Here is a 27,044-nt window from a genome sequence, read left to right as displayed (position 1 = left end):
GCAAAGGGGAAAAAAGAGACAAAGGCAAACCATGAAAGAGACTCTTAACTATAGAGAACAAACTGATGATTACCAGAGGGGAGGGGGCAAGAGGATGGGTTAAATAGGCAAGAGGGGATTAAATGGGGATTAAGGAGTGAACTTGTGATGAGCACCGGGTGATGTACAGAAGTATTGAATCACTGTATTGTACACCTGACACTAATGTTACACTGCATATTAAAACTGTAACTTAAATAAAAACTTAAAGAAATATGATTATGAAGCAGAATCATAAAGCCTTAATTTTAAGATGATGGTCACAACTGGCCAAACATCTTTTACTGAATTACCTATCTATCTATTCTCCCTTTATTTAAAATGCCACCTTTAGTATAATATGTAGGTATATAGTGTTTCACTTACCTTTAACAGAAAATTTAATTGCCTTTGATGGTAGTGGTCTTCCTGCATAAGTGTCTGCATTACTTTCATTCAATACAACTTGTAATTTCAATGTATAATTCCCCAACTTCTGAATATTTTCTGGACAATTAAGAAGAAATTAAAAATCAAGTCAACATAATACTGATATAATTTTTAACGTTCAGAATAATAACTCACCCATTTTTTTAAACCAGTAAGGCCATTTTCCTCCATGTTGACTAATATGTGAAATGATTTCTTTATTTCCATTTGAAGCTTAATAAAAGAAAAAAGAAATATTTATACCTTGAGAAACTGAATACACAACATGAATATGAAATGTCACACTGGCATCAAATATCTTTGTTGTACATTTTTAGAAATTGTTTTGAAACTTCATCAAAGGATCTAAAGCTATCCTATGCAAGTGAACAGCATAATGAAAATTATTCATTCAGCTCATTAAAATTCCTTTATTTCAATTCTTAAAAATGTATCTATGAATAAAATTAATTGGTACAAAAGATTAGATAATTTTCTTTTGATATTAAAAATAATTTTCCTTAAGAGTTTTCAAGACTAAAATACCACAGTTTATTTATATAGAATTGCTAAGATCTAATGACCCACTGTTATGAGAAAGGAGTAAACACACACACACACACACACACATATAAATAAAATATGCTACCTTTTTTATAAAGAAGGGTAAGAAATGATATATTTGTTCCTACTCGGCATTATAGCAGGAAACACAGGAAAGATAAGCCAAAAACTAATAAAATTACTACCTAAACAGGGAGGAAGTAAACAGAGTAGAGGGATGACATAACTTCTCTGAAGGTTTATTTCTGACTCTGAAATTATGTAAATGACTTAAAAATTGAAAAAATAGAATTAAAATACAGCAATTCATAAACAAAACCAAACATACATCAAGTAGGTGACATGACAACATTAAAAAAGGATTATTATTTCAAGTAACCTTTTTTGAAGATTTATTTATTTTAGAGAGAGGGAGAGAGAATCCAAGCAGACTCCACACCGAGTGGGAAGCTGAACATGGGGCCCAATCCCATGACCCCGAGATCACCACCTGAGCTGAAACCAAGAGTCGAATGTTTAACCAACTGTGTCACTCAGGCGTCCCTCAAGTGACTTTATTTTTTATTATCTGTCAATAAATAAATTCAGCACACTTGGACGATACAAAATCATGTTCATGGATTGTTAAGATGACAATAACATCCAACTGATCTACAGATGCAATATAACCCCTATCAAAACCCCAATACCATTTTTTGCAGAAATAGGAAACCCATGCTAAATGTATTTGGAATTTTAAGGGACCCAAACAGCCAAAACAATCCTGAATAAGAAAAACAAAGTTAGAGAACTCACATTTCCTTTCAAAGTTTACTACGTAGTTAGAGTAATCTAAATAATGTGCTACTGGCATAAGAAGAGACTTATACAGAGAGCCCAGAAATAAACCCTTGAATGTATGGTCAAATGATTTTTGACAAGAATGCCTAGGCCATTCAATGGAGAAAGAACAGTGTTTCTGATTATTTGTGCCATGAAAACTGGATATCCACATGCAAAAAAATTTAATCTATATAAATTAAACTCAAAATGGATCAAAGAACTAAATGTAAGAGCTAAAATGATAAAACTAATTTTAGACCAAAAAAAGCTTCCTGACACTGGATTTGGCAATGACTTCTTGGATAGAATACCAAAGGCAACAATGCAAAAACAGAAAAACTGGGGGCGCCTGGGTGGCTCAGTTGGTTGAGTGTCCGACTCTTGGTTTCAGCTCAGGAGGTAATCTCAGGGTCATGAGATTCAACCCCATGTCAGGCTCCACAGAGTCTGCTTGGGATTCTTTCCCTCTACCCCTCCCTCCACCCCCCCGCCCCCGCACATGCTCTCTCTCTCAAATCTAAAAAAAAAAAAAAAAAAAAAAAAATTGGACTACATCAGAATTACATTTTCTGCATCAAAAAACACCACCAACAGGGTGAGAAGGCAGTCCACAGAATGAAAAGAAAGTATTTGCAAATTATATAGTATCTGATGAGGATTATCCAAATATAAAGAACTCCTACAACTCAACAATAAAAAATCCAATTAAAAAATGAGCAAAGGATCTGAATAGACATTTCTCCAAAAAAGATATAGAGATATCTATAAGCACACAAAAAGATGCTCAATTTCACTCATCATTAGGGGAATGCAAATCAAAACCACAAAATATCACTTCACACCAATTAGGATGCCTTTTACCAAAAAAACCCAGAAAACGTGTTAGCAAGGATGTGGTGATACTGGAACTTGTGCATTGCTGGTGGGGGTGTAAAAGACTGCAGCCACTGTGAAAAACAGTATCGCAGTTCCTCAGAAAGTTACACATTAGAATTACCATATGACCTAGCAATTCCACATCTGGGTATGTATCCAAAGGAACTGAAATAAGGGACTCAAACAGATATTTGCGTACCAATATTCAGTGGCATCATTCACAATACCTCAACATGAAAGCAACCCAAGTGTCCATCGATGGATAAATGGATAAACAAAATATGGTACATACACTAGAATATGATTTCATGTATTTTATTGAGATACCTAAAAGAATCATAGTCACAGAGACAGAAAGTAGAACAATGGTTACCAGGAGATTGTGGGGACAGAGTGATGGGGAGGTTATTACTACTGTTTTAGTCTGGGATGATAAAAAAGTTCTAGAGATGGACAGTGGTTAATGGTTGCACAACAGTATAAATGTATTTAATGCCAATGAACTGTATATCTTACAATGGTTAAAATCATAAATTTATGTTTTATATATTTTAACATAATAAGTTTTTCAATGAAAAAAATAATACGGGGTGGGGGAGGTAGGGGAGGCAGGGGAGTCAGAGTCACAGAGAGACTGTACTGACTTTGAAGATGGAGGAATGGGCCACAAGCCAAGGATATGCATTCTAGAATGTGGAAAAGGGAAGGCTGCCCTAAAGCCTCCAGAAGGAATGCAATCCTGCTGACACCTTTTTTTAAAGATTTTATTTTATTTGACAGAGAGCGAGAGAGCACAAGCAGGGGGAGCAGCAGAGGGAGAGAGGAGCCCAAGTGCAGGGCTCGATCTCAGCACCCTGGGATCACGACCTGAGCCAAAGGCAGACGCCCAACCAAATGAGCAACCCAGGCAACCTTCAATACTGCTGACACTTTGATTTTAGTCAATGAAATCCATCTGGAATGTATGATCTACAGAACTCTAATAAATATATGTTGTTTTAAGTCACACAAACACACACAAATTTGGAGAAGTATGATGTAGGGTGTCACAGAGGCCAAAAATGCAAGTATTTCAGTAAAATAAGTTAGTCAAACTGTTCAATGCTGAGACACCTAACAACACATTTATAAGTATAAATGTTATCACTGACTAGTTTTTAAATGTTGGAAATAAACATATACTGAAAATATTGTGCCTTTAAAAACCATGGATGAGACACACAAGTATATAATGATAGAATAGATTATTAAACATAAGAAGTAAAAATTCCTTTAGGCAGTCAAAACAAAAACAATGGACAAGAAAACAAACAAGATTATTCAAATTAGGGAAATACAAGATGGGCAATAATACCCAGTTCTCCTATACCAGGCCTATAATCTAAAGCAAGTATTTCTAGCACACAGGTTCAGAGCCACAGTTTTTTGATTTATAATAGATTTTATGGATTATCTAATCTGAATTCCTATCTAGTACAAATTCCTATGCATATATACACCATATCTTATTTTAGTCCACAGTTACCAACTTGGGAAAATTCAGAATAGAGTTAAAAAAAAAAAAAAAACAACCCCACAAAAATATCAATTTAAAAATTAGTCATAACACATTTGAATTTCTGAACGTAAATCTACTGTGTCTATCAGCTTGTTAGATCAATAATTATATGAAGATATTAAAACCTGCATTACACATTTAAGAACAATATTAAAGATCCAAATTAAAAAAAAAAAATCCAAATTAGTTTGTATACTTACAATGTAATATAACTTTGAGCTCAACCAGGAGTTTCTTTGACCCTCCGTGACTTGTTCCTGGAAGCTTTTGCATTGCCTCTCCTTTTTTATTCAGTATTTCAATTCTTAATGCACCTATCAGTCCAAAATTTAAAATAAGAATGTCTCAGTTACACCCAAAAACAGGGATGAGCCTGCTAGGTTTTAACATTGCATTTTAATTTGTCACAGTCTTTTACATATTAAATACATGAAGCACACGAAAAGCATTTTTCACTATTAAGGGGAAAAAAAAACAAACATACCAATGGGGGTTCCAGCAGGCCTAATCTCATTTGGCAATAATTCATCTCCTTCAGGCCAAGTTACTGACAATCTATCAGGGAGCCTATTATGAAACCAGCATATTAATGTTTCATGAACTATATTAATTATGGTCTTAATTAGATAAACAGAAGTCACTGGAAACTTTAATACTTATTTCTGATATATTTTGAAAAGTTAAAGCTAAAATTCTATATGATTAATAATCTAAAAAGTTCTTCCTCCCTAACCATTACTGTGGCTAATGAAACAATAATACAAAATCTCTTGGTATTAAGAGCCAGGAATTGTCCATTTTTTTGTGGTTTTTCAGCTCTTTTATGATACAAGTTACCTTTGGAAGAGAAGATAAACTTTTAATAGAAGAATTATTAGATTCACTAAGAATAAAAATGACTGCATCATTAGCTATACAAGAAGTACAAACAGGGGCGCCTGAGCGTCTGCTTTCAGCTCAGGTCGTGATCCCAGAGTCCTGGGATCGAGTCCTGCATCGGGCTCCTTGCTCAGCAGGGAGTCTGCTTCTCCCTCGGCCTGCAGCTCCCCCTGCTTGTGCTCTCCCTCTCCCTCTCTCCCTGTCAAATAAATAAAACCTTAAAAAAATAAAAAATAAAACAAGAGCTACAAAGAGTTTTGTTTTTCTACTTTCTTTTATTTCTCTTGTACTAATCTTTACCTCTCAACAGTTACTACAATTTTCTTCTAGTTGTAGGTCAAACCAAGTTGTTTTCTACCATACCAGATTCATAGTGCCTGTAACAGTAACACTTTAGATATAGAAAAAGGAGGAAATTTTATATAAAACAAATACAGGATTCTGTTTTTACAACCAGAGCTCTCATTTTTTTAACAGCAAGAAGTTCATCACAATATATAAATCTAAGATTACAAATGTCCTATTATGTGTTCATAACAACATGCTCAAGAATAGTTAAAAGCACAATTCATTTTTTTGGTTTATTATTCTTATCCCGCATTTTGAAATGTGAATTACCTTGCCATTTCATCTTCTACATATTTTTTCACAGCTTTCTCAGCAACTGTCCTATCAAGCTTTGCAATTGGCACAGTTTTTATTTCATCATACAGCGCCTGAGGTTCCTGAATAAAAAATTTATATCAACATTTCAAAAAAAAACTATTCAAATTCAGCTGCATGAAAACTTGTTTCTTGGGCGCCTGGGTGGCTCAGATGGTTAAGCGTCTGCCTTCGGCTCAGGTCATGATCCCAGGGTCCTGGGATCGAGTCCCGCATCGGGCTCTCTGCTCCTTGGGAGCCTGCTTCTCCCTCTGCCTCTCTCTCTCTCTCTCTGTCTCTCATGAATAAATAAATAAAATCTTTAAAAAAAAAAAAACAACTTGTTTCTTTGGAAGAAACATGTTTTACCCTAACTCAGTATATAAAACATAATAGCTATTCTTACATTATACCACAGTGTTTATTTCTATTTTTCATGTAACCTCCTTAGGCATAATTAAATATCATTCAAATATTAACAAGAACATGGTAGAAGGACAAAGCCCACTTTAATTTTGGAGTTATTCATTCTTGAGAAAGAATTCTGGTTCCCAATTTTTACTCCAATGTGGACGAAATGTTTTACAAATTTACAAATGCTTGACAAAATTACTTTGACACAAGAAATAACATACACGTTTGTTAAATATTGGGCATATAGATATTAAGCTCTACAGATTATTTAAAAGACCAAATAAGAAACATAAAAATTCATGCTAACAATACTTTATCCAACAGATAAAATAAATGCTAGCAAAATATAAAATACTGTACCTTTATTTCAGCATTAAACAAAAGTAAGCAGTACCAAGAGACTTCCAATAAAAATTTTTTATTACTTGCTATCTTACCATTGCAATCTGAACCTCTCCTCCTGTGGCATATACTTCTCCATCATGATCACCATAAAGAAAAAATTTTACTATGCTTCCATAGAAGAGAGGAAGTGTCTTGATTGTCTTGACCTAATATTTAGTTTTTAGAAAAAAGGCTTTTAGTATTTACTAAAACAGGATTAGTAACTATTTCATAGAACTATTTCATCCAAGGGAAAAACTCAGTATCTATCAGAAAAATTAATGAAAAAAGCATTCTAATAAAGTTATATTTATTTATATTTACTTATATAAGTTTTCCACTTACTCTTAACAAATCTTTGTAAAGACACAGTGGCTTCTTCACACAAAAATGTCATAGCTACGCATGTTGTCTAAAGGTCCATAAATCCTTCAAAATCAATTATGAAAGCCAACATACCTCAAACCCTTTTCTCCCCATAAAATCTTGCTTTCAGACTATTGAACAGTAATTACAAACTCTTACAAGTTATTTCTTTCAAATCAATTGGCTTAAAGCTTGCCTATGGTATTTCCCTTACTTGGCTTTAAAAATCTAAGGATAATTTTCATTAGTCCAATTCAGAAACTCTCGGCAAGGACTACCAGAGTTTAAACACAATCTACATTTTCAGCTCATTTCTAAACTATTTCCTTCCACACACAACAGATTGCAGGACAATCCAACTTTACTACTGGCTGTCTCACTGCACTTACCTGTACCGTCTGTGCTCAGATTATGGTCTCTGAGAAAGCACCTTACTCAACAACCATACAGAATTTGACAAAAGTGATCACTTCCTCTTCCTTGTAACTCTTCGCTTGACTTCAGGGATACCATATTCTCCTAGTTTCCTTGTATCTCATCAGCTTATCCCTTTTATTTCCCTTTGCTAGCTCATCCTTTTCATTCTAACCCCTCTGTATGTTGGAAAAGCCAGGCTCTAGCTACACACACTACCTCTCTAGTGATCACATCCAATTCCAAAGCTTTAAATATATGATGATGACTTGAATTTACAGAGTAAATGGATGCCCTTCGACCTTTGTAATATCTGTACAAACACCCAAGCCTCTACCTCTTTCAAGGTCCGTACAAATGCCACTTCTTGCCCAAAGAATTTCATCATTTGCTCTTCTCCCAGGCCCATCCAAAGTCAGAAAATCCTCTCTTCTCCTTCCAAACTGCCAGTTACCTCTCTTTCCACAGCATTTATTCCCTTCTCATTTACTATTACTTTTGTGTAGGTTATGTCTGATTTTAGACTATAATACCCCTAAGGACAAAAGACCTCTCCTAGATCTCTTCATTCTCCATAATACAGTCAACAAGCAGATTTACAAGCAGCACGTACTTAATAAAAATTTAGTAAAAAACTCATTACTTCATATTACATAAAAAAACTAAGAATCTGCATTTGAGTAAAGTTTAGTGTAAGAAAAAAATAAAAACCTTGCTGAGACTTTGGAGGAACAAACAGGTTTTTAAAAATTGCCATGTTAAATTATGTAATTAAAATCAGTTTGACCTTTTCATTCTTTCCTGGCTCCTGAGGAGCTAAATACATGCATTATTTTGTTGTTAAATTCTAATACATCTAATTTAGTTTCAAATTCTATTAAAAATTGAATCTAGAAATAAGTTAAACCTACCAGCTGTCCTGCTTTGTATATTTTTCCATCCCATTCTATTGCTGAGTATGTCGCCCAGGGGCCCTGCTTTTTAGAAGGAAGATCAGGACGTGTAATTACTCCTTTAAAAGATGTAAATTTTATTTGTTTGTCATACTTTTCATGACAGTCCTTCAGCCATAAAGCAAATTCTCTGTCAATTTTCATTCGCTGCTCCTGTAAAAAAAAAAAAAATTAAATTCTTTAATGTTCTATGAAATATAGCTACTAGTAAACAAATATAACCAGAGACACTGTCATTCCTTCCTTTTTTCCTTCCACATACCCCACCCTCAGAAAACCTAATAAAAAATTAAAACATGTTCCTGGAACTTTTTCCCATATAATTTTAGATTTCTTTTTTTTTTTTTTTTTTAAGATTTTATTTACTTATTTGAGAGAGAATGAGAGACAGAGAGCATGAGAGGGAGGAGGGTCAGAGGGCGAAGCAGACTCCCTGCCGAGCAGGGAGCCCGATGCGGGACTCGATCCTGGGACTCCAGGATCATGACCTGAGCCGAAGGCAGTCGCTTAACCAACTGAGCCACCCAGGCGCCCTAATTTTAGATTTCTAACAGAAGCATTGCTAAGAAAGAAAATCTTTGCTATCATCTTTGGAACCAAGGTCTCAATGGTTACTACAAGTAACAAAGCTTTCCTTCCCTTGTATAAATCCTAGAGTACACGAAAAATGATGAACACTGGCTGCCTACGAGAAAGAGAACTAGCTGGTTATGGGAAAGGGGTAAGCAGAAGGCTCCTCGCTGTGAACCATACACATTCTCAACAAGGTGATAAAAATCTCTCCATTTATCAAGCATGGATATACATATATATAATAAATACATATACAGTATATCTACAGTATGTAAATATCATTGGGGGGAATGACTAGAAGGAAAAAAGTCTAAAAAGCTCCTTTGAGGATGATAATGAAAAAGAAGTTGAGAGGGGCGCCTGGGTGGCTCAGTCGTTAAATGTCTGCCTTTGGCTCAGGTCATGATCCCACAGTCCTGGGATTGAGTCCCACATCGGGTTCCCTGCTCCACGGGAAGCCTGCTTCTCCCTCTCCCACTCCCCCTGCTTGTGTTCCCTCTCTCGCGGTGTCTCTCTCTGTCAAATAAATAAATAAAATCTTAAAAAAAAGAAAGAAAGAAAGAAGGAAGGAAGTTGAGAAACACTGCTATACAAAACACATTTCACATTTTTCCTTTTAGTTACGTATTATATATCCGTATTACCTATTCAAGAAAGTTAAGACATGAAATAAAAACTAAGTGTTTTCTACTAAAACATAAAAAAATGTGTCACTGCTTATTGTTCTTTGCCCTGTTGGGAGATACATAGAGAGATTTATACTCAAGCATAAGCTGTTTAACGCCTGTCTTTAAGAGAATTAGTAAGGAAGAAAATCTTCACACTACATACTCTTATGGAAGATAATGCATAAAGTTAAATAAATTCATTTCTTCCTATATACCTTACTCCATTAATACACCATTTCCAAATGAAAATGGGACAAAATTAAAAATGATTTCACTTTAAATTTTTCTAACTTGCAATTGGAAAATCAGTATCTTAATCATTAAAAAAATTAAGCCTACCAAATTTTTATACTGCACTTCAACATATAGCCCTTGTAGTATATAATATTATTCTCATATGCTCTCATCAAGTCAACATGCTTCTGTAGCTTCTACTCACTGTTAAGGTCTTGATATTAAGATCTAAATAAAGGTCTGTAAATTTTATTCAAACACAGTCTAATCGTTTTGAAATTTTTGAGTAATGTCAACACATAAATGCTCATGAAGAAAATTTATATATATTCTTATGATTTAATAAAAAGCATGTAAATTATCAGTACAAATTCATATTTGTGACTTTCATCGTACTTAAAATAGAACATATGCAAATATTCAAGATTGATATTTAAAATCATACCTGTCCATTTAAAATCCTTGTAAAAAGGGTGTTCTTATCTTTCAATTTTAGCTCAAGATCCATAAAAGTCAGTTTATTTGTGCTGACCTGGAATTTGTCATTAGTGAATAATGCACCAGATATTCTATTGTAACATTCAATTGGTGCAAGCCCTCTCTTCTTTGGAGGAGTACACCAGTCAAAGCTTGAACAGAACAAAATATTAATACTATAATTAGTAAAAAATTCGATTTACGAAACAATGTAATTTCAGCAAAAATCAAAACTCACTCTTCAACAGATGTATATGGTATTAGCCGTCCATTCCAAAAACATTCAAAAATAGGCCTTTTCCCTCTTGCTGCTTTCTCAAGTATGAAACAATCATCATCATCATCTTCATCTTTTAATTCTAAAGCAAAGGCATGAGTGGAGCAAACTGTTTATTGCTATAAAATTTATGCAATTTTTACCACTGAGTAACCAACTTCTTTAAGTGAAATATTAAAGTTGCTTCAGAGAAACTGTAACAAAAGCTCATAAGATATCTCACACTGCTTTCTATACAACTTAGTGACAGCTTTACTCTTAGTTTGCCCTCAGACAGGCAGATTTCCAAAGTGGTTCCACATTACCAATGGGTGTTACTGATTTACATCAATATATAGTTACTTATATACTTATCAATCTGTGTTAGGGGTACTACACTAGCTACTGAGCCTGCAATCTTTAAAATCTATTTATAGAGTAAGAGGGTCACACATACAGAGATTATGCCCTATAGTAGAATCCTTCTTCCCTACAAATATAGAAGCTTGAATCCTGTACCTCAAATACAGGTTTCACAATTCTGTCAGAACCAATATGTTCACATAAAAGTCACCTGGGAAATCTACAGTGTCTAGTAGCAACAACTTTGCCTAGTTTGAACAAATCAATCAATAATACTAAATTTAATTTTATTTCAAATACTAACTTTTCAAAGATCAGATTCAGGTGACACACATTACAAAGCATCAAACACATAATTAGCACAATTGCCTATAAACATTTTTATGCTTCTTACCAATACATTTTCATATACCCAAACAAATTAGGATCAAACACCTTAGTTATTTTGGCATTGAGGCACCCACCCAAAATAAACCCTTCTTCACCCACAAAAAAACACAAAGAAGTTCCTTTCTTTTAAACCAAATCACTTTGCTTTGAGAAAACTTATTTTAAGGTATCATTTGAAGAACTTTATCTTTTTGTCTACACATAGAAAAATTACAAATGTCAAATTAAAAAGGGGTAAGCAAAATCATGGGAGGTAGAGCCACTGAGTAATAACATGTATGAGCACTTACTGGACACTATTCTAAGCATTTGCACCAGTTTCTTATCTAACATTCACAACACCTCTACAAGGAAAGAGATTACCTCCCATTTCACAGAGAAATGGAGACAAGGATAGTTTGTCAAAGTTTACACAATAGAAAGTGGTAAAGATGGGATTTAAATTAGGAAATCTGGTTCCAGAACCCACAAGTCTAAAAATATACTAAGGAAGTATTCTGAATGAAGAAGTTTAATATTGTTAATCTATGAATTCAATGCAATTTCAGTAATTCCACTAGGATTTTTTAAAGGGAATGTACAAAGTGATTCCAAAATTTATCCAGAAGAGCAAAAGATTAAGAATTTTCTCAAAAAAGAATAGTAAGTTTCCTACCCTACAGGTATCAGTACATGGTATAAAGCTACAGGAGTATCATTACTCATGTATATAAACATAAAATATATCAATACCTTAAAGAATCCAGATCTATGTATTTATGGGAACTTAATATTATTATGAAAGTAATATTTCAAACCATTTAAAAAATAGTGACATTCAGTAGCTGATGCCAGGAAACCAAATACTAACATGCAAAATATTAAGTCAAAGCCCCACCTCATTGTACACACAAAAAAGGAGATTATAAATGCATTAAAGATTTAAACATAAAATGGTTAAAAAATAAAACTATAGGATCTTTTTATAATCTGAAGTGTATGAAGGCTTTCCACAGCAAGACAAAATCAGAAAGCATAAAGAAAAAACCAGTATGACTATATAAAGCTTAAAGCTTCTTGATAAATACCTACAAAAAGGGAAGACAATATGGGGATGTTTAAGGATTAATATGCAGTACATAGCTAAAAGTTCAGTAAGAAATCCATGAGAAAAGAATATGTAATGTTCTTTAAAGCCAATGCTTTATTCGTCTGGAAGTAAATACACACAAAAATCAAGAATTATAAAAATTATAAATACCTAAGATATTCATAAAGAAAAAAGTTTTATTTTATCTAGCCTTAACAGCCCAACTAATAATAATGGTTAAACAATCCTAAATCACAACTTCACATTTTGTAGCTAAGATAACAGATTAACATACTTGATGGAAAGCATGGATCATCGGGGTAAGTTTCTCTATCATATAAGAAAGGGTGATATCGAATAATCCCTTCCACTACACCATCTCCTTCAACATGAGCCTTGAACTCAAAACTATCAGCTGCTGTGTTTATATACAACGTCTGCATGTCATCTTCTATTTCCCTTAGGTTGACAATCTTAGGTGCCTTCCCCTTTTCAAACATAGAAATCTAAAATAAAAATAAAACAAAAATAATTAAATTCTATGGTGAATTTACTTTTGTTCTCAACTATGATCCAACAACAAAATAGGCAAAACTTGTATTTATACAAGTAATCATATAGCTTAATTGTATATATGTTTATATATGGCTTAAATAACCATTAAGTAGCATCTCAATAAGGAATATAATATACTACTAAAAATACAGAATGTAAGCAAAGAAAGAGCAAAGCAGAGCTGATGAACAGATAACTCAGGAGTACATTTAAGGTTTCGTGCTTAGAGGTAGGAAGTGGGACAATGATAATGTGAAATTCTTCCCAATGTGTGGGCAAGGATATTGAGAACCCAGTATTCAAATATTCTGTGCTTCTAAACCTTACTTCATCATCCTAAGACTTCTATGAACAAAGAGAAACATTTATATTCCTTTTTCTCCCTGCTTTGAAACATGATGTTAGCTCTGTAGAAGACAGGGGAAAAAGAGAAATCAAGTACTATAGTAAATAAAGGCTCAAAAACCACATACGTTGAGCAATGGTCTCTTTACTTAAATATCTATTTGCCAAAGTACTTTGGAGAAACACAGGGAGAGAGAGGTTGTCTAATTATTGATTTTTCTTATCCAGAGTCACTTGGAACTGGAACAGATACCTCATAATCTGTATTATTCTAAGAAAGAATTTTATCTTACTTCAATATCAATGTTGTTGAAAGGTCCAACTTCTTTTGATGTACGTTTTTCATTTCCTTTTGGGCCATGAATATAGTAATGATAAATATGCCTAAAATACAGAAAAATACTTTATACTTTTAATTCAATTTAATTCATAAAATTACAGTTCATAAAATAATCTACAAAAAATTTTTATAACTACTATTTGGTAGGTGCTAAACATTATACTAAGCATTTTTTTTGGGGGGGGGGCATGCAGGGGTAAGAGGGGAGAGGGAGAGAGAATCTTAAGCAGGCATGGAGCCTGACGTGGGGCCTGATCTCATAATCCTGAGATCATGACCTGAGTGGAAATCAAGAGTCAGATGCTTAACCAACTGAGCCATCCAGGCGCCACTATACTAAGCATTCTTAAATACAGCATATCCCATTTAATGGTAAAAACAATCCTAAGATGAAGGTATTACTATACCTCATTTTATAGATACAGAAACTGGGATGCAAGGGGGTTATATACTTGAACTAAGATTACAGAACTAGAGTTTGAGAGGTGGACTACAATCCAGGCCTTTCCAACGTAAAAAGCCCACATAGTTTACACCTCCCAAAAGTATAGTTTATCAAAAAAAATGAAAACCAGAAGGCAAGAGACTATAATTCTACTTGTCAGGAATGTTCTAGAAAGGACTTAAATATCAGAGAGTATGTAGGATTTAAATTTATCTCAATATGAGAATATCATTCCATAACTCTCATCCCTCCTCTCCTACAGCATCAAGACAATCTCATCCCCAAATTCCCAAAGCAAAACTAATAAATTCAACATTATCCCTTCAAAAATCACCAATTCAGAACTCTTACCACTTTAAAGTTTTAAAAGATATTTTGGTGAGACTATTCATGGCTAAAACATACATCTATCATTACTCTTCAAACAGGAATTTGCAATGTTCCTTTGTATGAATTTTAATTTTAAAAAATTATCCTAGCTACTCTTTAGAATAATGAGATAAAAGGAAATTACTGAAAATCTTCAGATCTTTCTTCATGCACCTCAAAAGTGTTATCATAATCAACAGTAAGGTTACAATAATATATTCAGAAAGTGTTATAATTAGCTTAACAGATAGGTTTCAAAGAATGGTTAAAGTAATATGTTACTCTTTGTTAGAGCAAGATTATATTCTAATTATGTGCTATGTACACTGAGTTCCTTTGGTTAAAAGAAATAATTACAAAATAGCTAATGAAATATGGACTTAGAGAATAAAAATTCCCAAGTCTATATTTAAAATTCTTGGGTTACAGTCAATAAACATCAATATTCTACAAGAGAAAAGGTACTTCTAAAATGAAATTATTTTCCGGGCACCTGGGTGGCTCAGTCGGTTAAACATCTGTCTTCAGCTCAGGTCATGATTCCAGGGTCCTGAGATCGAGTCCCACATCGGGCTCCTTGCTCAGTGGGGAGTCGGCTTCTCCCTCTACCCCTCCCCCTGCTCATGCTCTCTCACACACGCTCTCAAATAAATAAAATCTTAAAAATAAAAAAATTAAATTAAAATTTTAGTTTTTTAGAAAAAAATTAAACTGTTAGTATACACTTATGTATAAAATAAAGAATCTCAAATTAAGTGCAATAGCCTTTTGGGTAAATGTGAAAAAAATACTTTTTAAAAAATGTGAATTTGGGGGGCACCTGGCTCAGTTGGTGGAGTGTGTAAATCCTGATCCCAGGTTTTGAGTTGGAGCCCCATGTTGGGTGTAGAGATTATTTAAAAATAAAATCTTATGGGCGCCTGGGTGGCTCAGTCTGTTGGGTGGCTGCCTTCCCTTCGGGTCATGATTTCAGGCTCCAGGGAGCCCGCTTCTCCCTCTTCCTCTGTGCTCTCTAATAAATAAATAAAATCTTAATAAAATAATATCTAATTAAAAAAGTGAATTTCGTGCAGATGTACCCATTTTTGCAAGACTCAGTAATGTGGACTAATGCAAATTATTGAAGTGATCCAGTAAATGGTATTTACTATGTAACTACAGAAAAACACTAAGAACCATTAAATATTCTGATGATTTGTTCTAATGGAATATGTTATACTCTAAAAGTTTTCCTGGAATAAATACACAAAGATGTACTGAAAATATATTAATATGTCATATAGGCACATTTGCATATATTATTTTAATAGACTTCATGCACTCATTAACATTTACTGAGCATCTACTATTTTTTTTTTTTAAGATTTTATTTATTTATTTGACAGAGAGAGACACAGCGAGAGAGGGAACAGAAGCAGCGGGAGTTGGAGAGGGAGAAGCAGGCTTCCCGCTGAGCAGGGAGCCCGATGCGGGGCTCGATCCCAGGACCCCGGGACCATGACCTGAGCCAAAGGCAGACGCTTAACGACTGAGCCACCCAGGCGCCCCTGAGCATCTACTATTTAACAGGAAACACTAGGGATATAGGGATATAGCAGTGCAGGAAAAAAAGACATTCCAACGGAGGAAGGGAGAAAAAAAATGAAAATACATGGTATGCAAGATTATGACAGATGCTATAGAGAAGAAGCACAAAAGGGGAATATGAAAGTGATGGTGTTGAATTTGATAAATTCTGAAGTTTATTTTAAATTTTATCATAGGTCTTAAAAGCCTGCCCCTCAAATAATGATCAATATGCTACAGGTGATCAATAAATATTTACAGAATAGAGAACTGTTTTAACGTTAACCTTAGAGTACTGGTTACTGCACTTAAGGGAAGGAAATGAGACAGAAGCAAAGCACACAGCCAAGAGGTTTCAATGTAGCTCTAATATTTTCTGTCTTAAAAAGAATACATAGCAACATGTTCTGAATCAGGTAATTACTTACGCTAACTGTCTTGTCCAAAGAAGGAAATAATTTTTCAAATACTGTATGTGTTCTGGTTGTACTCCTGTGATAACCACAGCAGTAAAGCTATCTTTTTCCTTCTCCTCTAAGATAAGATGATGTAGAAATCTTTCATCATCATTTGTAATGTGAACAGAATCAGATGGCTAGGAGAGTGAATATAAATACAACAGATTAGATACACTTAATTGTAATATACAAATAACATTTACATTAACTTCTAATATGATTCGCTTAGTTTCATAAACAGGCTTCAAAAAACTTTTGAAGGAAAATAGCCCAAGACAAATCAGATGAGTATGTACAATGCTGTGAGAACAGGATAGCTTTAATACAAATTGCTAAACGGGCATATATACAGGAGTACCCTACACCACAATGCTGATTAAATCAATTTTTGGATTATAAAAGAAAAGGTAAGAAAATATATATATATATACTGAGTTTTAAAATGCTGAAAAAAACTAAAGACACTTACCCTAGGGTGGAATGAGACCCTGCTTGGGATACCTACCACTTAACTTGGCCAGGACGAATAAATGCCCAGCCCTCCATGTTCAAGAAAAGTGGGATGTAGCCTGAACCCAGGTGGCTTAGCCCAAAGGCACTGTGTTTAAAAGGGAATAAAATAATCCTGGACCCTAGTCCACTTTCAGAGATTATCTATAGCTTGCTTAGAAGGGAAGTGGGGAGGGGGAAAGAGTAAAGAGTGTTTGAGGATAAGAATTACAAACATCTCGATTTTTATTCTTAAGTCTTTATGTGTTAAAATTACACGCATATATATACTATGTATGTTGCCATATACATAAAAGCTTTTAAGGATACACACCAAACTATTACATTTAGGAAACTGGTTGATTTTTTAAAATAAGCATACATTACCACTTCTTATAAATAAAAACAAACCCTCCAAAACCATTCCAATGCATCCCTATACACTAATATTACAGCTACAAGTAATATTTTATACACTTTGGGAGCTTGTGGATTAGTTTACTAGTGATGCAGGTTCATTACCAAATATTTATCGAGCACCTTCTAAGTTATACGACTCAACATGGGTACAAGGGAAGATAGAGTTAAATAAGACCAGTGCCTTCCCTCCCTACAAATTCTGATAGATGAGAAACAAATGATTACAAAACAATGTGCCATTATAAAGAGATGAACCAAGAGCTACAGAGTTAAAAAGAGGGTGACATTTACCTAGCGCATGACTAGAACATTCCAGCCCAATGAGAACATGAAGGATTTGAGAGTATAAGGCAAACAAGGTAGTTTAAAGTATATGATAAATACATCATGAAAGAAGAGTCTGCTGAATCAAGCAGTGAAAATGGATGGAAGAAAGGGCAGATGAAAAACTATGTTAAAAGAACTGAATGGTGAATGATTAACAAGGATTACGATTACTAACTACTTGGCCAGGGGACACTGTTAATTGCAAAGAGTAGTTGGGGGAAAAGTGGGAAAGAGGAAAGAAAAGGTTTGTAGATATATTTTATTTTGGATGCACCAAAAGTGAGATATTCATGGAACATCTGGGGAAAGGCATCTAACTGAAATGGGAAATCAGTGTGCCAGATATGATCAGCTGGTATTGAGCACCCCATCCCACCTTTTATTGTCCCTTCCTGGACTGCAGGGAATGGAAAGCCAAAAGTCTACTTTTCAGACTCCCTTACATTTTAGGTGGTGGATGCAAATTAGGTTTCACCAATTAGATGTAGTAGCCAAAAATTTAGAAGGGGAAAATAAGACGAAGGCCATTTCCTGAGATTTCTTGAACATTTTCTGTTATGCAAGGTACTGAACGACTGGATACTCAGGTTCCGGCTTCAAATGTTAGCACTGATACAGCACCGGTTATAGCCAAAAGGTCTGTATTTTGGTGTTGGAGGAACTGTGCCAGCAAGACTTTTCCAACTCCTGGATCACAGATAAGGCAGGTTTCTAAATTCCTGATCCAGTGGTGGTCCTTCAACTTCATGATTATAGCAGATGTTGCAGCATCCCTTGAAGGCCAATTCAGAGTGCCCCAGAGTATCCTTCTAGGAGGCTGAGCAAAGAGTTCATTCCTAGCCCTTCAAATGATCATGCAAGCATCTAATTCCCTTTATTAAATCCTTTTCTGTTTGAAGTGTCTAGAATGATTTGTTTCCTCAGTGGAGTCCAGCCTGATTCAGTGTCTCAATCTTAAAAGTCTTGACAAGAAATACAGATTTGAGAACTGTTGGTGTTAAGTGGCATATATATTGCCCCCTAGAAAAAGCAAGACTCCTGGTGGTAAATCAAGAGCCACCAACTCTATACACAAGACTGTGTATAAGAGTTGGAGAAACCAAAAAGTAGGCTGGGAAAGACTGGTCAGGGGAAAAAAAAAAAAAAAAAAAAAAAAAGGACCAGGGACCTATTAGTATCCATGAGATGCTTGTTGGCACAAATTAAGCACAAATCACAGGAAAAAATGGCAGAAATGACGACCCAAGAGATAATAGTTCTATCCAAGTTTTATCATACCTATACAGTTTTGAGAAACACTTAAATTCTCAATTCCTATTTTTCACCTGTTTTGACATGGCAAGTATTTCCACAAATACACCATATAGGGCTTTGGGACAGTAACATAAAATGAAAAAGATGGAATACTATTATGTAAATATAATAAGATGCATAAACTGTGTAATAAATGCAACAAATTTAAAAAGGGAAAGAAAAAGTGAGATGAGCAAAATGAAGAAATTTCCTGGACAAGAGAGAATGTGATGTTATATAGAAGAAAGTGGCTTATAAATTAAAAAAAAAATATTCAGCCCATTTAATAAAGGTATTATTTTCACCTGTCAAATTGCCAGCATTTTGCTGCCTTCCCCTCCACTCCACTTTTTAAAAATAAGGAAGTTATCAGATAGGCACTTCCATATACTGTTTTGGGGACTGTATTTGACTTGGGTTTAACCTTTTAGAAAAGCAATTTGTAATCCACACCGTGAACATTTAAAAAGTTCAAATTCATTGTCACACTTTTAAAATTCTATAATCTGTACGAAGAAAAAACTAATTTGGGCAAAATGTTATGCAAAGACATTCATGGCAGTGTCTTTATTTATAATTATAATAAAATCCTTTAAGTTAAATGCTCAATAGAATAGTTAAATTACAATACAAATTGCTATAAACCTATTAAAAGTGCACGTGTACAAAAATATTTTATGAAATGGAGAAATACCCAAAATGTTAAAAAATGTGGCTCAAAAGTGTAAATATATTTTTAAAAAGTAAGTATATGAAGGAGATTAAGAGTACACTTCCCCCACCCCCAAAACTCAAGATGCCAATAAGGAGGTTTTATTTTAACTTCAGTATTACAGTGTTACATTAGCTTCAGGTAAGTGTACACTTATCTAGATAAATACTGAGTAATATATGGAATTGTTGAATCACTATATTGTACACCTGAAACTAATATATAACACTCTATGTTAACAACACTGGAATTAAAATAAAAAACAAAAAACAAAACCCTGAAAGCATATAATAAAAAAGTTAGACTAGAGGGGCGCCTGGGTGGCTCAGTCGTTAAGCGCCTGCCTTTGGCTCAGGTCATGATCCTAGGGTCCTGGTATCGAGCCCCACATCGGGCTCCCTGCTCGGCGGAAGTCTGCTTCTCCCTCTCCCACTCCCCCTGCTTGTGTTCCCTCTCTCGCTGTGTGTCTCTCTGTCAAATAAATAAAATCTTAAAGAAAAAAAAAAAAAAGTTAGACTAGAAATTCAACTAGAAATTTCTTCCCAGAATTTGAGACTTTAAGTTTCCTATACATTTTTTACAACTTACTTCAGAATCAGAAAAAAATTTAAGCAGCTCAAAATTAAAGATTTTAGGGGTGCCTGGCTGGCTCAGTGGGTACAGCACATGACTCTTAATCTCAGTGTTGTGAGTTCAAGCCCTATACTGGGCATGGAGCCTACTTAAAAATCATAATTTTTAAAAAACATTTAAAAAATTCTAAAATGTTTCAAGTGGAGAAAAGTTGAATAATACAATAAATACTATATACTCACCACCACGATCCAAATTTGCTAACATTCTGCTCACTAAAATTAGAATCTGAATGTAAATTTCTAACAGAAATAAATCACTCATTTATTTCTCTGGAGCTCTGATTTCCTAAAAGCTTATTATCTAACTTGAAATTGTTAGACCAAAAAAGGTTTAAAAATTCAATCTCAGTGTAAGGAAAAAAGTTTACTATTTTATGAGCAATTTCCAGGAAGCTAGCTTTATGAGACAAGTTGTTGCCTGAAGACTTCCAGCCTGAAAAAGCATGTAAATAGTCACTTTTTGCTATTCACATGACAAAAGGAAAAAGATAAAAATTAATACAATTTGAAAATGCCATACCTTCAACTTTTAAAGCAATAGTGTAAGTATCTTGGATAGAAATTGAAAAAAAAATTTTTGTTTCTATCATATGTCCAACAGTAATAACTTTATAATTAATGAGTTAAAATGTATCATACCTTTCTGTTTCTAATATATCCACTATATATTGCCTCTTTATTTTTCTCCTTCTTCTCAAAATCTTCTTTAGAAAGCACAAGTTCATGAACATCTTGGGAATCTGCAGGTTTGCTTATCATCTGTTAAATATTAAAAAGAGTACTTAAAAAATTCCTAAAAGTTAAACTGGTTAACACATTTAGACAGAATCAACCTCAAAATATTTTTAATCAACTTTTATTTATAAGAAACCTTTTTACTTACTCTGGCTGATTGTCCAACAAAGAAAACAGCCTGCTTGCCCCCAACACCAAAATAGGAAATATCACTATTTAAACTGCGTGGCACTGGTACTGGACGAACATATCCTGAATGATCACTAAAATAAAACATTAATGCAGTGATTTTAAACAGGCTACTTAAGTACCAAGAGAAATTGCTATAGAACTTTTATTAAGTGTTAATAAAATGATCCCCAAGTTAGACGACACCCCTAATTCAAGGTAAAGGAATCAGAGCCCAAAGTCAAGATATCATCTAATCCAGCAGTTCTCAAAATATATTCCCCAGACCAGCTGTTATCAGCATCACCAAAAAACTCAAGAAACGCACATTCTTGGGTCCACCCTACTAAATCATAAACTCTCTCAGCAAACAAAACTAAATAAATGCCCATATCCTTATCTCTCCTACTACCCCTACATCTGTCCCTTCAAAATTGTTCACTGCTTCAAAACTTATAAAACATTGCTCACTATGACTTACACAATAAGAAGATTCTCTGAAGAATACAGGAATTATAGCAAAGACATTCTTACTTCCATGTATCATGACAAAAGAACCTCTTATGGAACCATTAACAACACTCTCAAGAGTAGGCATCCCTGGTCTCTCAAAACATAGGCTAGGTGTCCAGGGACACCATTTCCCAATATCAGATATAAACAGAATTGGGGATGAGGCCAGAGCCCCTATTACACTCAATGGAAAAGGTAAACACTAGATGTGGCATAGCTGGAAAGAATCAGAAAACACAAAGATACATTCAATGAACTTTCCCATAAGAAATAAAAAAAGAAAAGGAACAGAAAATATCAAAGTGGGTATAAAAGACATGAGGGACTAAAAGAAAACATCTCACACAAGTGTAGTACTGGAAAGAGGAGAAAATGGAAAAAGCTACAAATACTGGTTGACAGAAGCTGGGGAGTGCAAGAAATAGGGAGAGGTTGTAAAAGAACGCAAAGTCAGCTATAAGATGAGTAAGGTCTGAAGATCTAGTCACTAACACTCTACTGTATAACTGAAATCTGCTAAGAGAATAAAACTTAAAAATGCTCTCACCAAAAACAAACAAACAACAAAAGGTAAATATGTAAGGTAATGAATGTGTCAATTAACTAGAGGGAAGGAATCCTGTTTAAAGGAAAACCAGAATACAGTTCGATATTTAATATATATCAATGTAAAATGTACAAGAACAAAAGATCAAGACAGTAAATGGCACGGATATTATTGCTGTGATGTACTAATATTGTATGTGAAGTGAATAATATTACTTGGGATAGACTATGACAAATTAAAGTTATATATTTTGAATCCTAAAATTATCAGTAGAACAAGAGTAACAACTAATAATCCAACAAAGGAAAGAAATAAAATAGAATTACACACACAAAAAATACTCAATTTGAAATAAGAGAAAAAAAAAAACAGGAACAAGCATAGCAATAATTGCAGTAAATATAATTGGTCTAAATACCCCAATTAAAAGGCAGAGATCGTGAAATTTTAAGACATAACTATATGCTGCCTAATATAAAGTGACAATAGGTTAAAAAGTTAGAAAAAGAGTTAGCATCTTAACACTAATGTAAAGAAAGCTGGAGTAGCTATATTAACATCAAACAAAGTAGATAGAAGATTATCACCAAGATATGAAGAATAAAACAAATACATGGGTAAATTAAATAGACCACACTTCTCCTCTTGAGTTTTTAAAATTAGACTGCTGAAATCAAAATAACACTATTTGATATGGTTCTCAATGTATATAGAGGTAATACTTAAGAAAACTAAATTATAGGGCACCTGGGTGGCTCAGTTGGTTAAGCATCTGCCTTTGGCTCAGGTCATGATCCCAGGGTCCTGGGATTAAGCCCCGTATCAGGTTTCTTGCTCAGCCAGGAGTCTGCTTCTCCCTCTCCCTCTGCCCTGTCTGCCCACTCTCCCTGCCCCAACCTCCCTCATGCTAATAAATGAAAAAAATCTTAAAAAAAAAAACAAAAACTGAATTATAAAGGGGAGAGAGTTAAGGAATTGACATAATTTGGTAATATTTCATTTTCAATTCACTTTAAGTGGTAAAATATCTTTACTAGTAGAATATAATGTTTTGTCTATATACAGAATTCCCTAGAGTGATCGCTAAAAAAAATATATATATATATACTCAAAATCACCTTATAAAGAAAATAGTAAAATATGGAATAGTAAAATATGTTCAAGTAATCCATACAAAGGTCAGAAAAGAAAAATGAAAAATAAAGGGAATAAATAGAAGTTATAACATGATATACTTAAGTCCCAATATATCAATAATTACAGTAAACATAATGCAAATACACTAAATAAAATTGGGAGAGCGACCCATAAAAAAAGTGACTCAACTATATATTGTTTACAAGAAACTCATTTCAAATATAATGATACAAGTAGGTTAAAAGAAAATGGATGAGGGGCGCCTGGGTGGCTCAGTCGTTGAGCTTCTGCCTTCAGGTTGGGTCATGATCCCAGAGTCCTGGGATCGAGCCCTGCATCCGGCTCCCTGCTCCACAGGAAGCCTGCTTCTCCCTTTCCCACTCCCCCTGCTTAAAAAAAAAAAAAAAAAAAAAATGAGAAAAGACATACCAGGCAAACATGAATGAAAAGAATAGCTGACGGGGCGCCTGGGTGGCTCAGTTGGTTAAGCGACTGCCTTCGGCTCAGGTCATGATCCTGGAGTCCCTGGATCGAGTCCCGCATCGGGCTCCCTGCTCGGCAGGGAGTCTGCTTCTCCCTCTGACCCTCCCCCCGTCTCATGTGCTCTCTCTCTCTCTAAAATAAATAAATAAAATCTTAAAAAAAAAAAAAAAGAATAGCTGACGAATATCACAGAAAATACACTTCAGAGCAAGAAAATTACCAGGGACAGAAGAGTATTATTACATAATGATAAAAGGATGCACTTACCAAGAATGCATAAAAATTCTGTGTATACACAAAATAACACAAGTTCAAAATATACAAAGCAAAAATCCAGAGAACTGAAAAAAGAAATAAACAAACCTGCAAATAAGTGGGGAACTTCAATATCCCTATCTTAGTCACCATCACACAGAAAACCAGCAAGGATATAAAAAACTAAATAATATCATCAACCAATGGAATCAAACTGACATTTACAGAACACTCCTCCCAACAACAGCAGAATACAGATTCTTTTCAAGAACACATAGAAAATTCCCCAAAACAGATCATATTCTGGAGCACAAAACAAATCTTGACAAATTTAAAAGAGTATAGAGTATGTTCTCTGACAATAAAACCAAACTAGACATCAATATAAAGACAAGAGGAAAATATGTTAAGAACACTTGGAAACTGAATAACACATTCCTAAAACAATCTATGGATCAAAGAACAAGTTGCAAAGGAAATAAAAAATACACCAAACTGTAGGAATATGAATATATAGCATTATCAAAACTTGGGATGTAGTGAAAGTAGTTCTTAAAAGAGTATTTATAGGGGTGCCTGGGTGGCTCAATTGGTTAAGTGTCTAACTCTTGATTTGGGCTCCAGTCGTATCTAAGGGTTGTGAAATCGAGCCCTATGTCAGGCTCCACAAGTGGGCATGGAGCTTGCTTAAGATTCTCTCTCTTTCCCTCCCTCTCCCTCTGCTCCTCCCCTACCTCCCTCTCCAAAAAAATAATAAGAGAGAGAGAAAAAGAAAATTTATAGCACAAAATATTCATCTTAGATTACTGATCTGAGACTTAGACGTCTAAGATTCTACACCTCAAGATGCTACCAAAAAAAAAAAAAAAAAAGCAAAATAAATCTAAAGCAAGGACATAAAGAGCATGAAATCAAAGAATTTGAAAACAGAAAAAGAATTTGAAACCAGAAAAAAAAAATTTATCAAAGCAAACATTGTTTATTTGAAAGCATTACCAACAACTATATGCTAATAAACTTGAAAATTTAATGAAATGGACTAACACTCCAAGTAAAGTATAATTTACCAAAACTAAGTCAATAGTAATAGCCTATTCTTATAACTCTATTAATAAAATCAAAGTAATAGTTAAAAATTCCTTATGCAGGGGCGCCTGGGTGGCTCAGTCGTTAAGGGTCTGCCTTCGGCTCAGGTCATGATCTCAGGGTCCTGGGATAGAGCCCCGCATCAGGCTCCCTGCTCTGCAGGAAGCCTGCTTCTCCCTCTCCCACTCCCCCGCTTGTGTTCCCTCTCTCGCTATGTCTCTGTCAAATAAACAAATATCTTAAAAAAAAAAAAATTTCTTCTGCAAGAAGCTTAACAGACCCAAATGGCTTCCAAAGTGAGTTTTAAAACTCAAACTTTAAAAAAAAAAACACCCAAACTTTCATAAGTGATGGATGTATGAATAAACAAATATAATCTCTCTAGAAAACAATTTGCTAGGGCACCTGGGTGGCTTAGTCAGTTAAGCATCTGACTCAGGCTCAGGTCATGATCCTGAAGTCCCAGGATCAAGCCCCACATCGGGCTCCCTGCTCAGCGGGGAGTCTGCTTCTCCCTCTCCCTCTGTCCCTACCCCACCCCATCTCCTGCACTCTCTTTTGCTCACCCACTCTCTCTCAAATAAATGAATAAAATTTAAAACAACAACAATTTGCCATTACCTTGTATACTGGAACTTTCATCTTTACAACCCACAAATTCCCTTCTAGGTACCTAAGAACTTATGTAGATTTGGACTAACAAACATACATAACACCGTATAACAGCACACACACACATGCACACACAATTATACAACTTATAAGACAGTACTACTCATAATGCTAAATGTGGTAGGAGAAGCCAAATGCCCACTGAATGGAGAATGGATATAGTATGATTTCTTTTAAATATACACAAAAGAATATTTTACGGTTATGAAAAAAAATAAACTACAGGCCCACACAAAGTTGAAATCTTAGTAACCTAATATTAAGTGAAAATACAAGGCCCTTGTAGAACTACAAATAGTATGATTATCGTTTGCAGCATCAGAAAATAAGCAAAATTAGATTTTTTAAAAATAGGGAAATAGGGAAGCCTGGGTGGTTCAGTCGGTTGAGTGTCTGCCTTTGGCTCAGGTCATAATCCCACAGTACTGGGATAGAGTCCAGCATCGGGCTTCTTGCTCAGCGAGCAGCCTGCTTCTCCCTCTGCCACTCCCCCTGCTTGTGTGTTCTCTCTCTGACAAATAAATAAATAAAATCTTAAAAAAAAATAAGGAAATAAAAACAATTCAAGATAGTGATTAGCTTTGATGGGGGGAGAAAACAACAAGGGAGGAGCACACAGATGTATGTTACAGAAAATGTGCTACTTACTGGTTTGGCTGGTAAATTCTGGTTACTCAGCTTACTAAATTTTTCAATAAATAAACCTTAAAAAATATAATGCCTGAATTGATGAACTGTTATAAACCAAGAATTATAATTAATCAAATTCTATGAACCTAATGTCTATTAAGAAAAATAAAAAGTAAATGGGTTTAGGGTGCCTGGCTGAACCACACAACTCTTGTTCTTGAGGTTGTGCGTTCAAGCTCCAAATTGGGTGTAGAGATAACTTAAAAATAAATTAAAAAAAAAAAGTAAATGGGTTCTAAGACTTTAATTACTATGCAATACTTCTAGGAAATAGGCTCAAAATACCCGACCCCAAATACTATCTTAAAACATCTATGGGAAGTATACAAAAGTTTAGAGAGAGAGGAGCTCAGAGATAAAACCACACACATACTTAAATTGATTCAAAACTAAGAAATTCTGTGTTCAGTGATAAGGAATGGACAAAGTCACCAGTAAGTAAGTCTCCCTTTCAA

At 34.5% G+C, this 27,044-nt stretch overlaps 1 protein-coding gene across 1 annotated transcript in view; it reads right to left on the bottom strand.

Moving 5' to 3' along the window:
* Positions 1-27,044, bottom strand: part of SMCHD1 (structural maintenance of chromosomes flexible hinge domain containing 1) — a 145,621-nt gene that overhangs the window by 90,455 nt on the left and 28,122 nt on the right. The window contains exons 6-19 of the mRNA XM_021686043.1: positions 21,187-21,301; positions 20,943-21,062; positions 16,398-16,564; positions 13,543-13,633; positions 12,645-12,855; positions 10,510-10,630; positions 10,240-10,423; positions 8,278-8,472; positions 6,640-6,753; positions 5,765-5,871; positions 4,752-4,834; positions 4,468-4,581; positions 604-681; positions 406-525 (exon numbers count right to left, since the gene is read on the bottom strand). Coding sequence (XP_021541718.1) covers positions 406-525; positions 604-681; positions 4,468-4,581; positions 4,752-4,834; positions 5,765-5,871; positions 6,640-6,753; positions 8,278-8,472; positions 10,240-10,423; positions 10,510-10,630; positions 12,645-12,855; positions 13,543-13,633; positions 16,398-16,564; positions 20,943-21,062; positions 21,187-21,301 — 1,820 coding nt within the window. The remainder of the gene's footprint in view (positions 1-405; positions 526-603; positions 682-4,467; positions 4,582-4,751; positions 4,835-5,764; positions 5,872-6,639; positions 6,754-8,277; positions 8,473-10,239; positions 10,424-10,509; positions 10,631-12,644; positions 12,856-13,542; positions 13,634-16,397; positions 16,565-20,942; positions 21,063-21,186; positions 21,302-27,044) is intronic.

The sequence above is a fragment of the Neomonachus schauinslandi genome, chromosome 14 (genome assembly GCF_002201575.2).
Source record: "Neomonachus schauinslandi chromosome 14, ASM220157v2, whole genome shotgun sequence".
NCBI lineage: Eukaryota > Metazoa > Chordata > Mammalia > Carnivora > Phocidae > Neomonachus > Neomonachus schauinslandi.
This window is presented reverse-complemented; position numbering and strand designations above follow the sequence as displayed.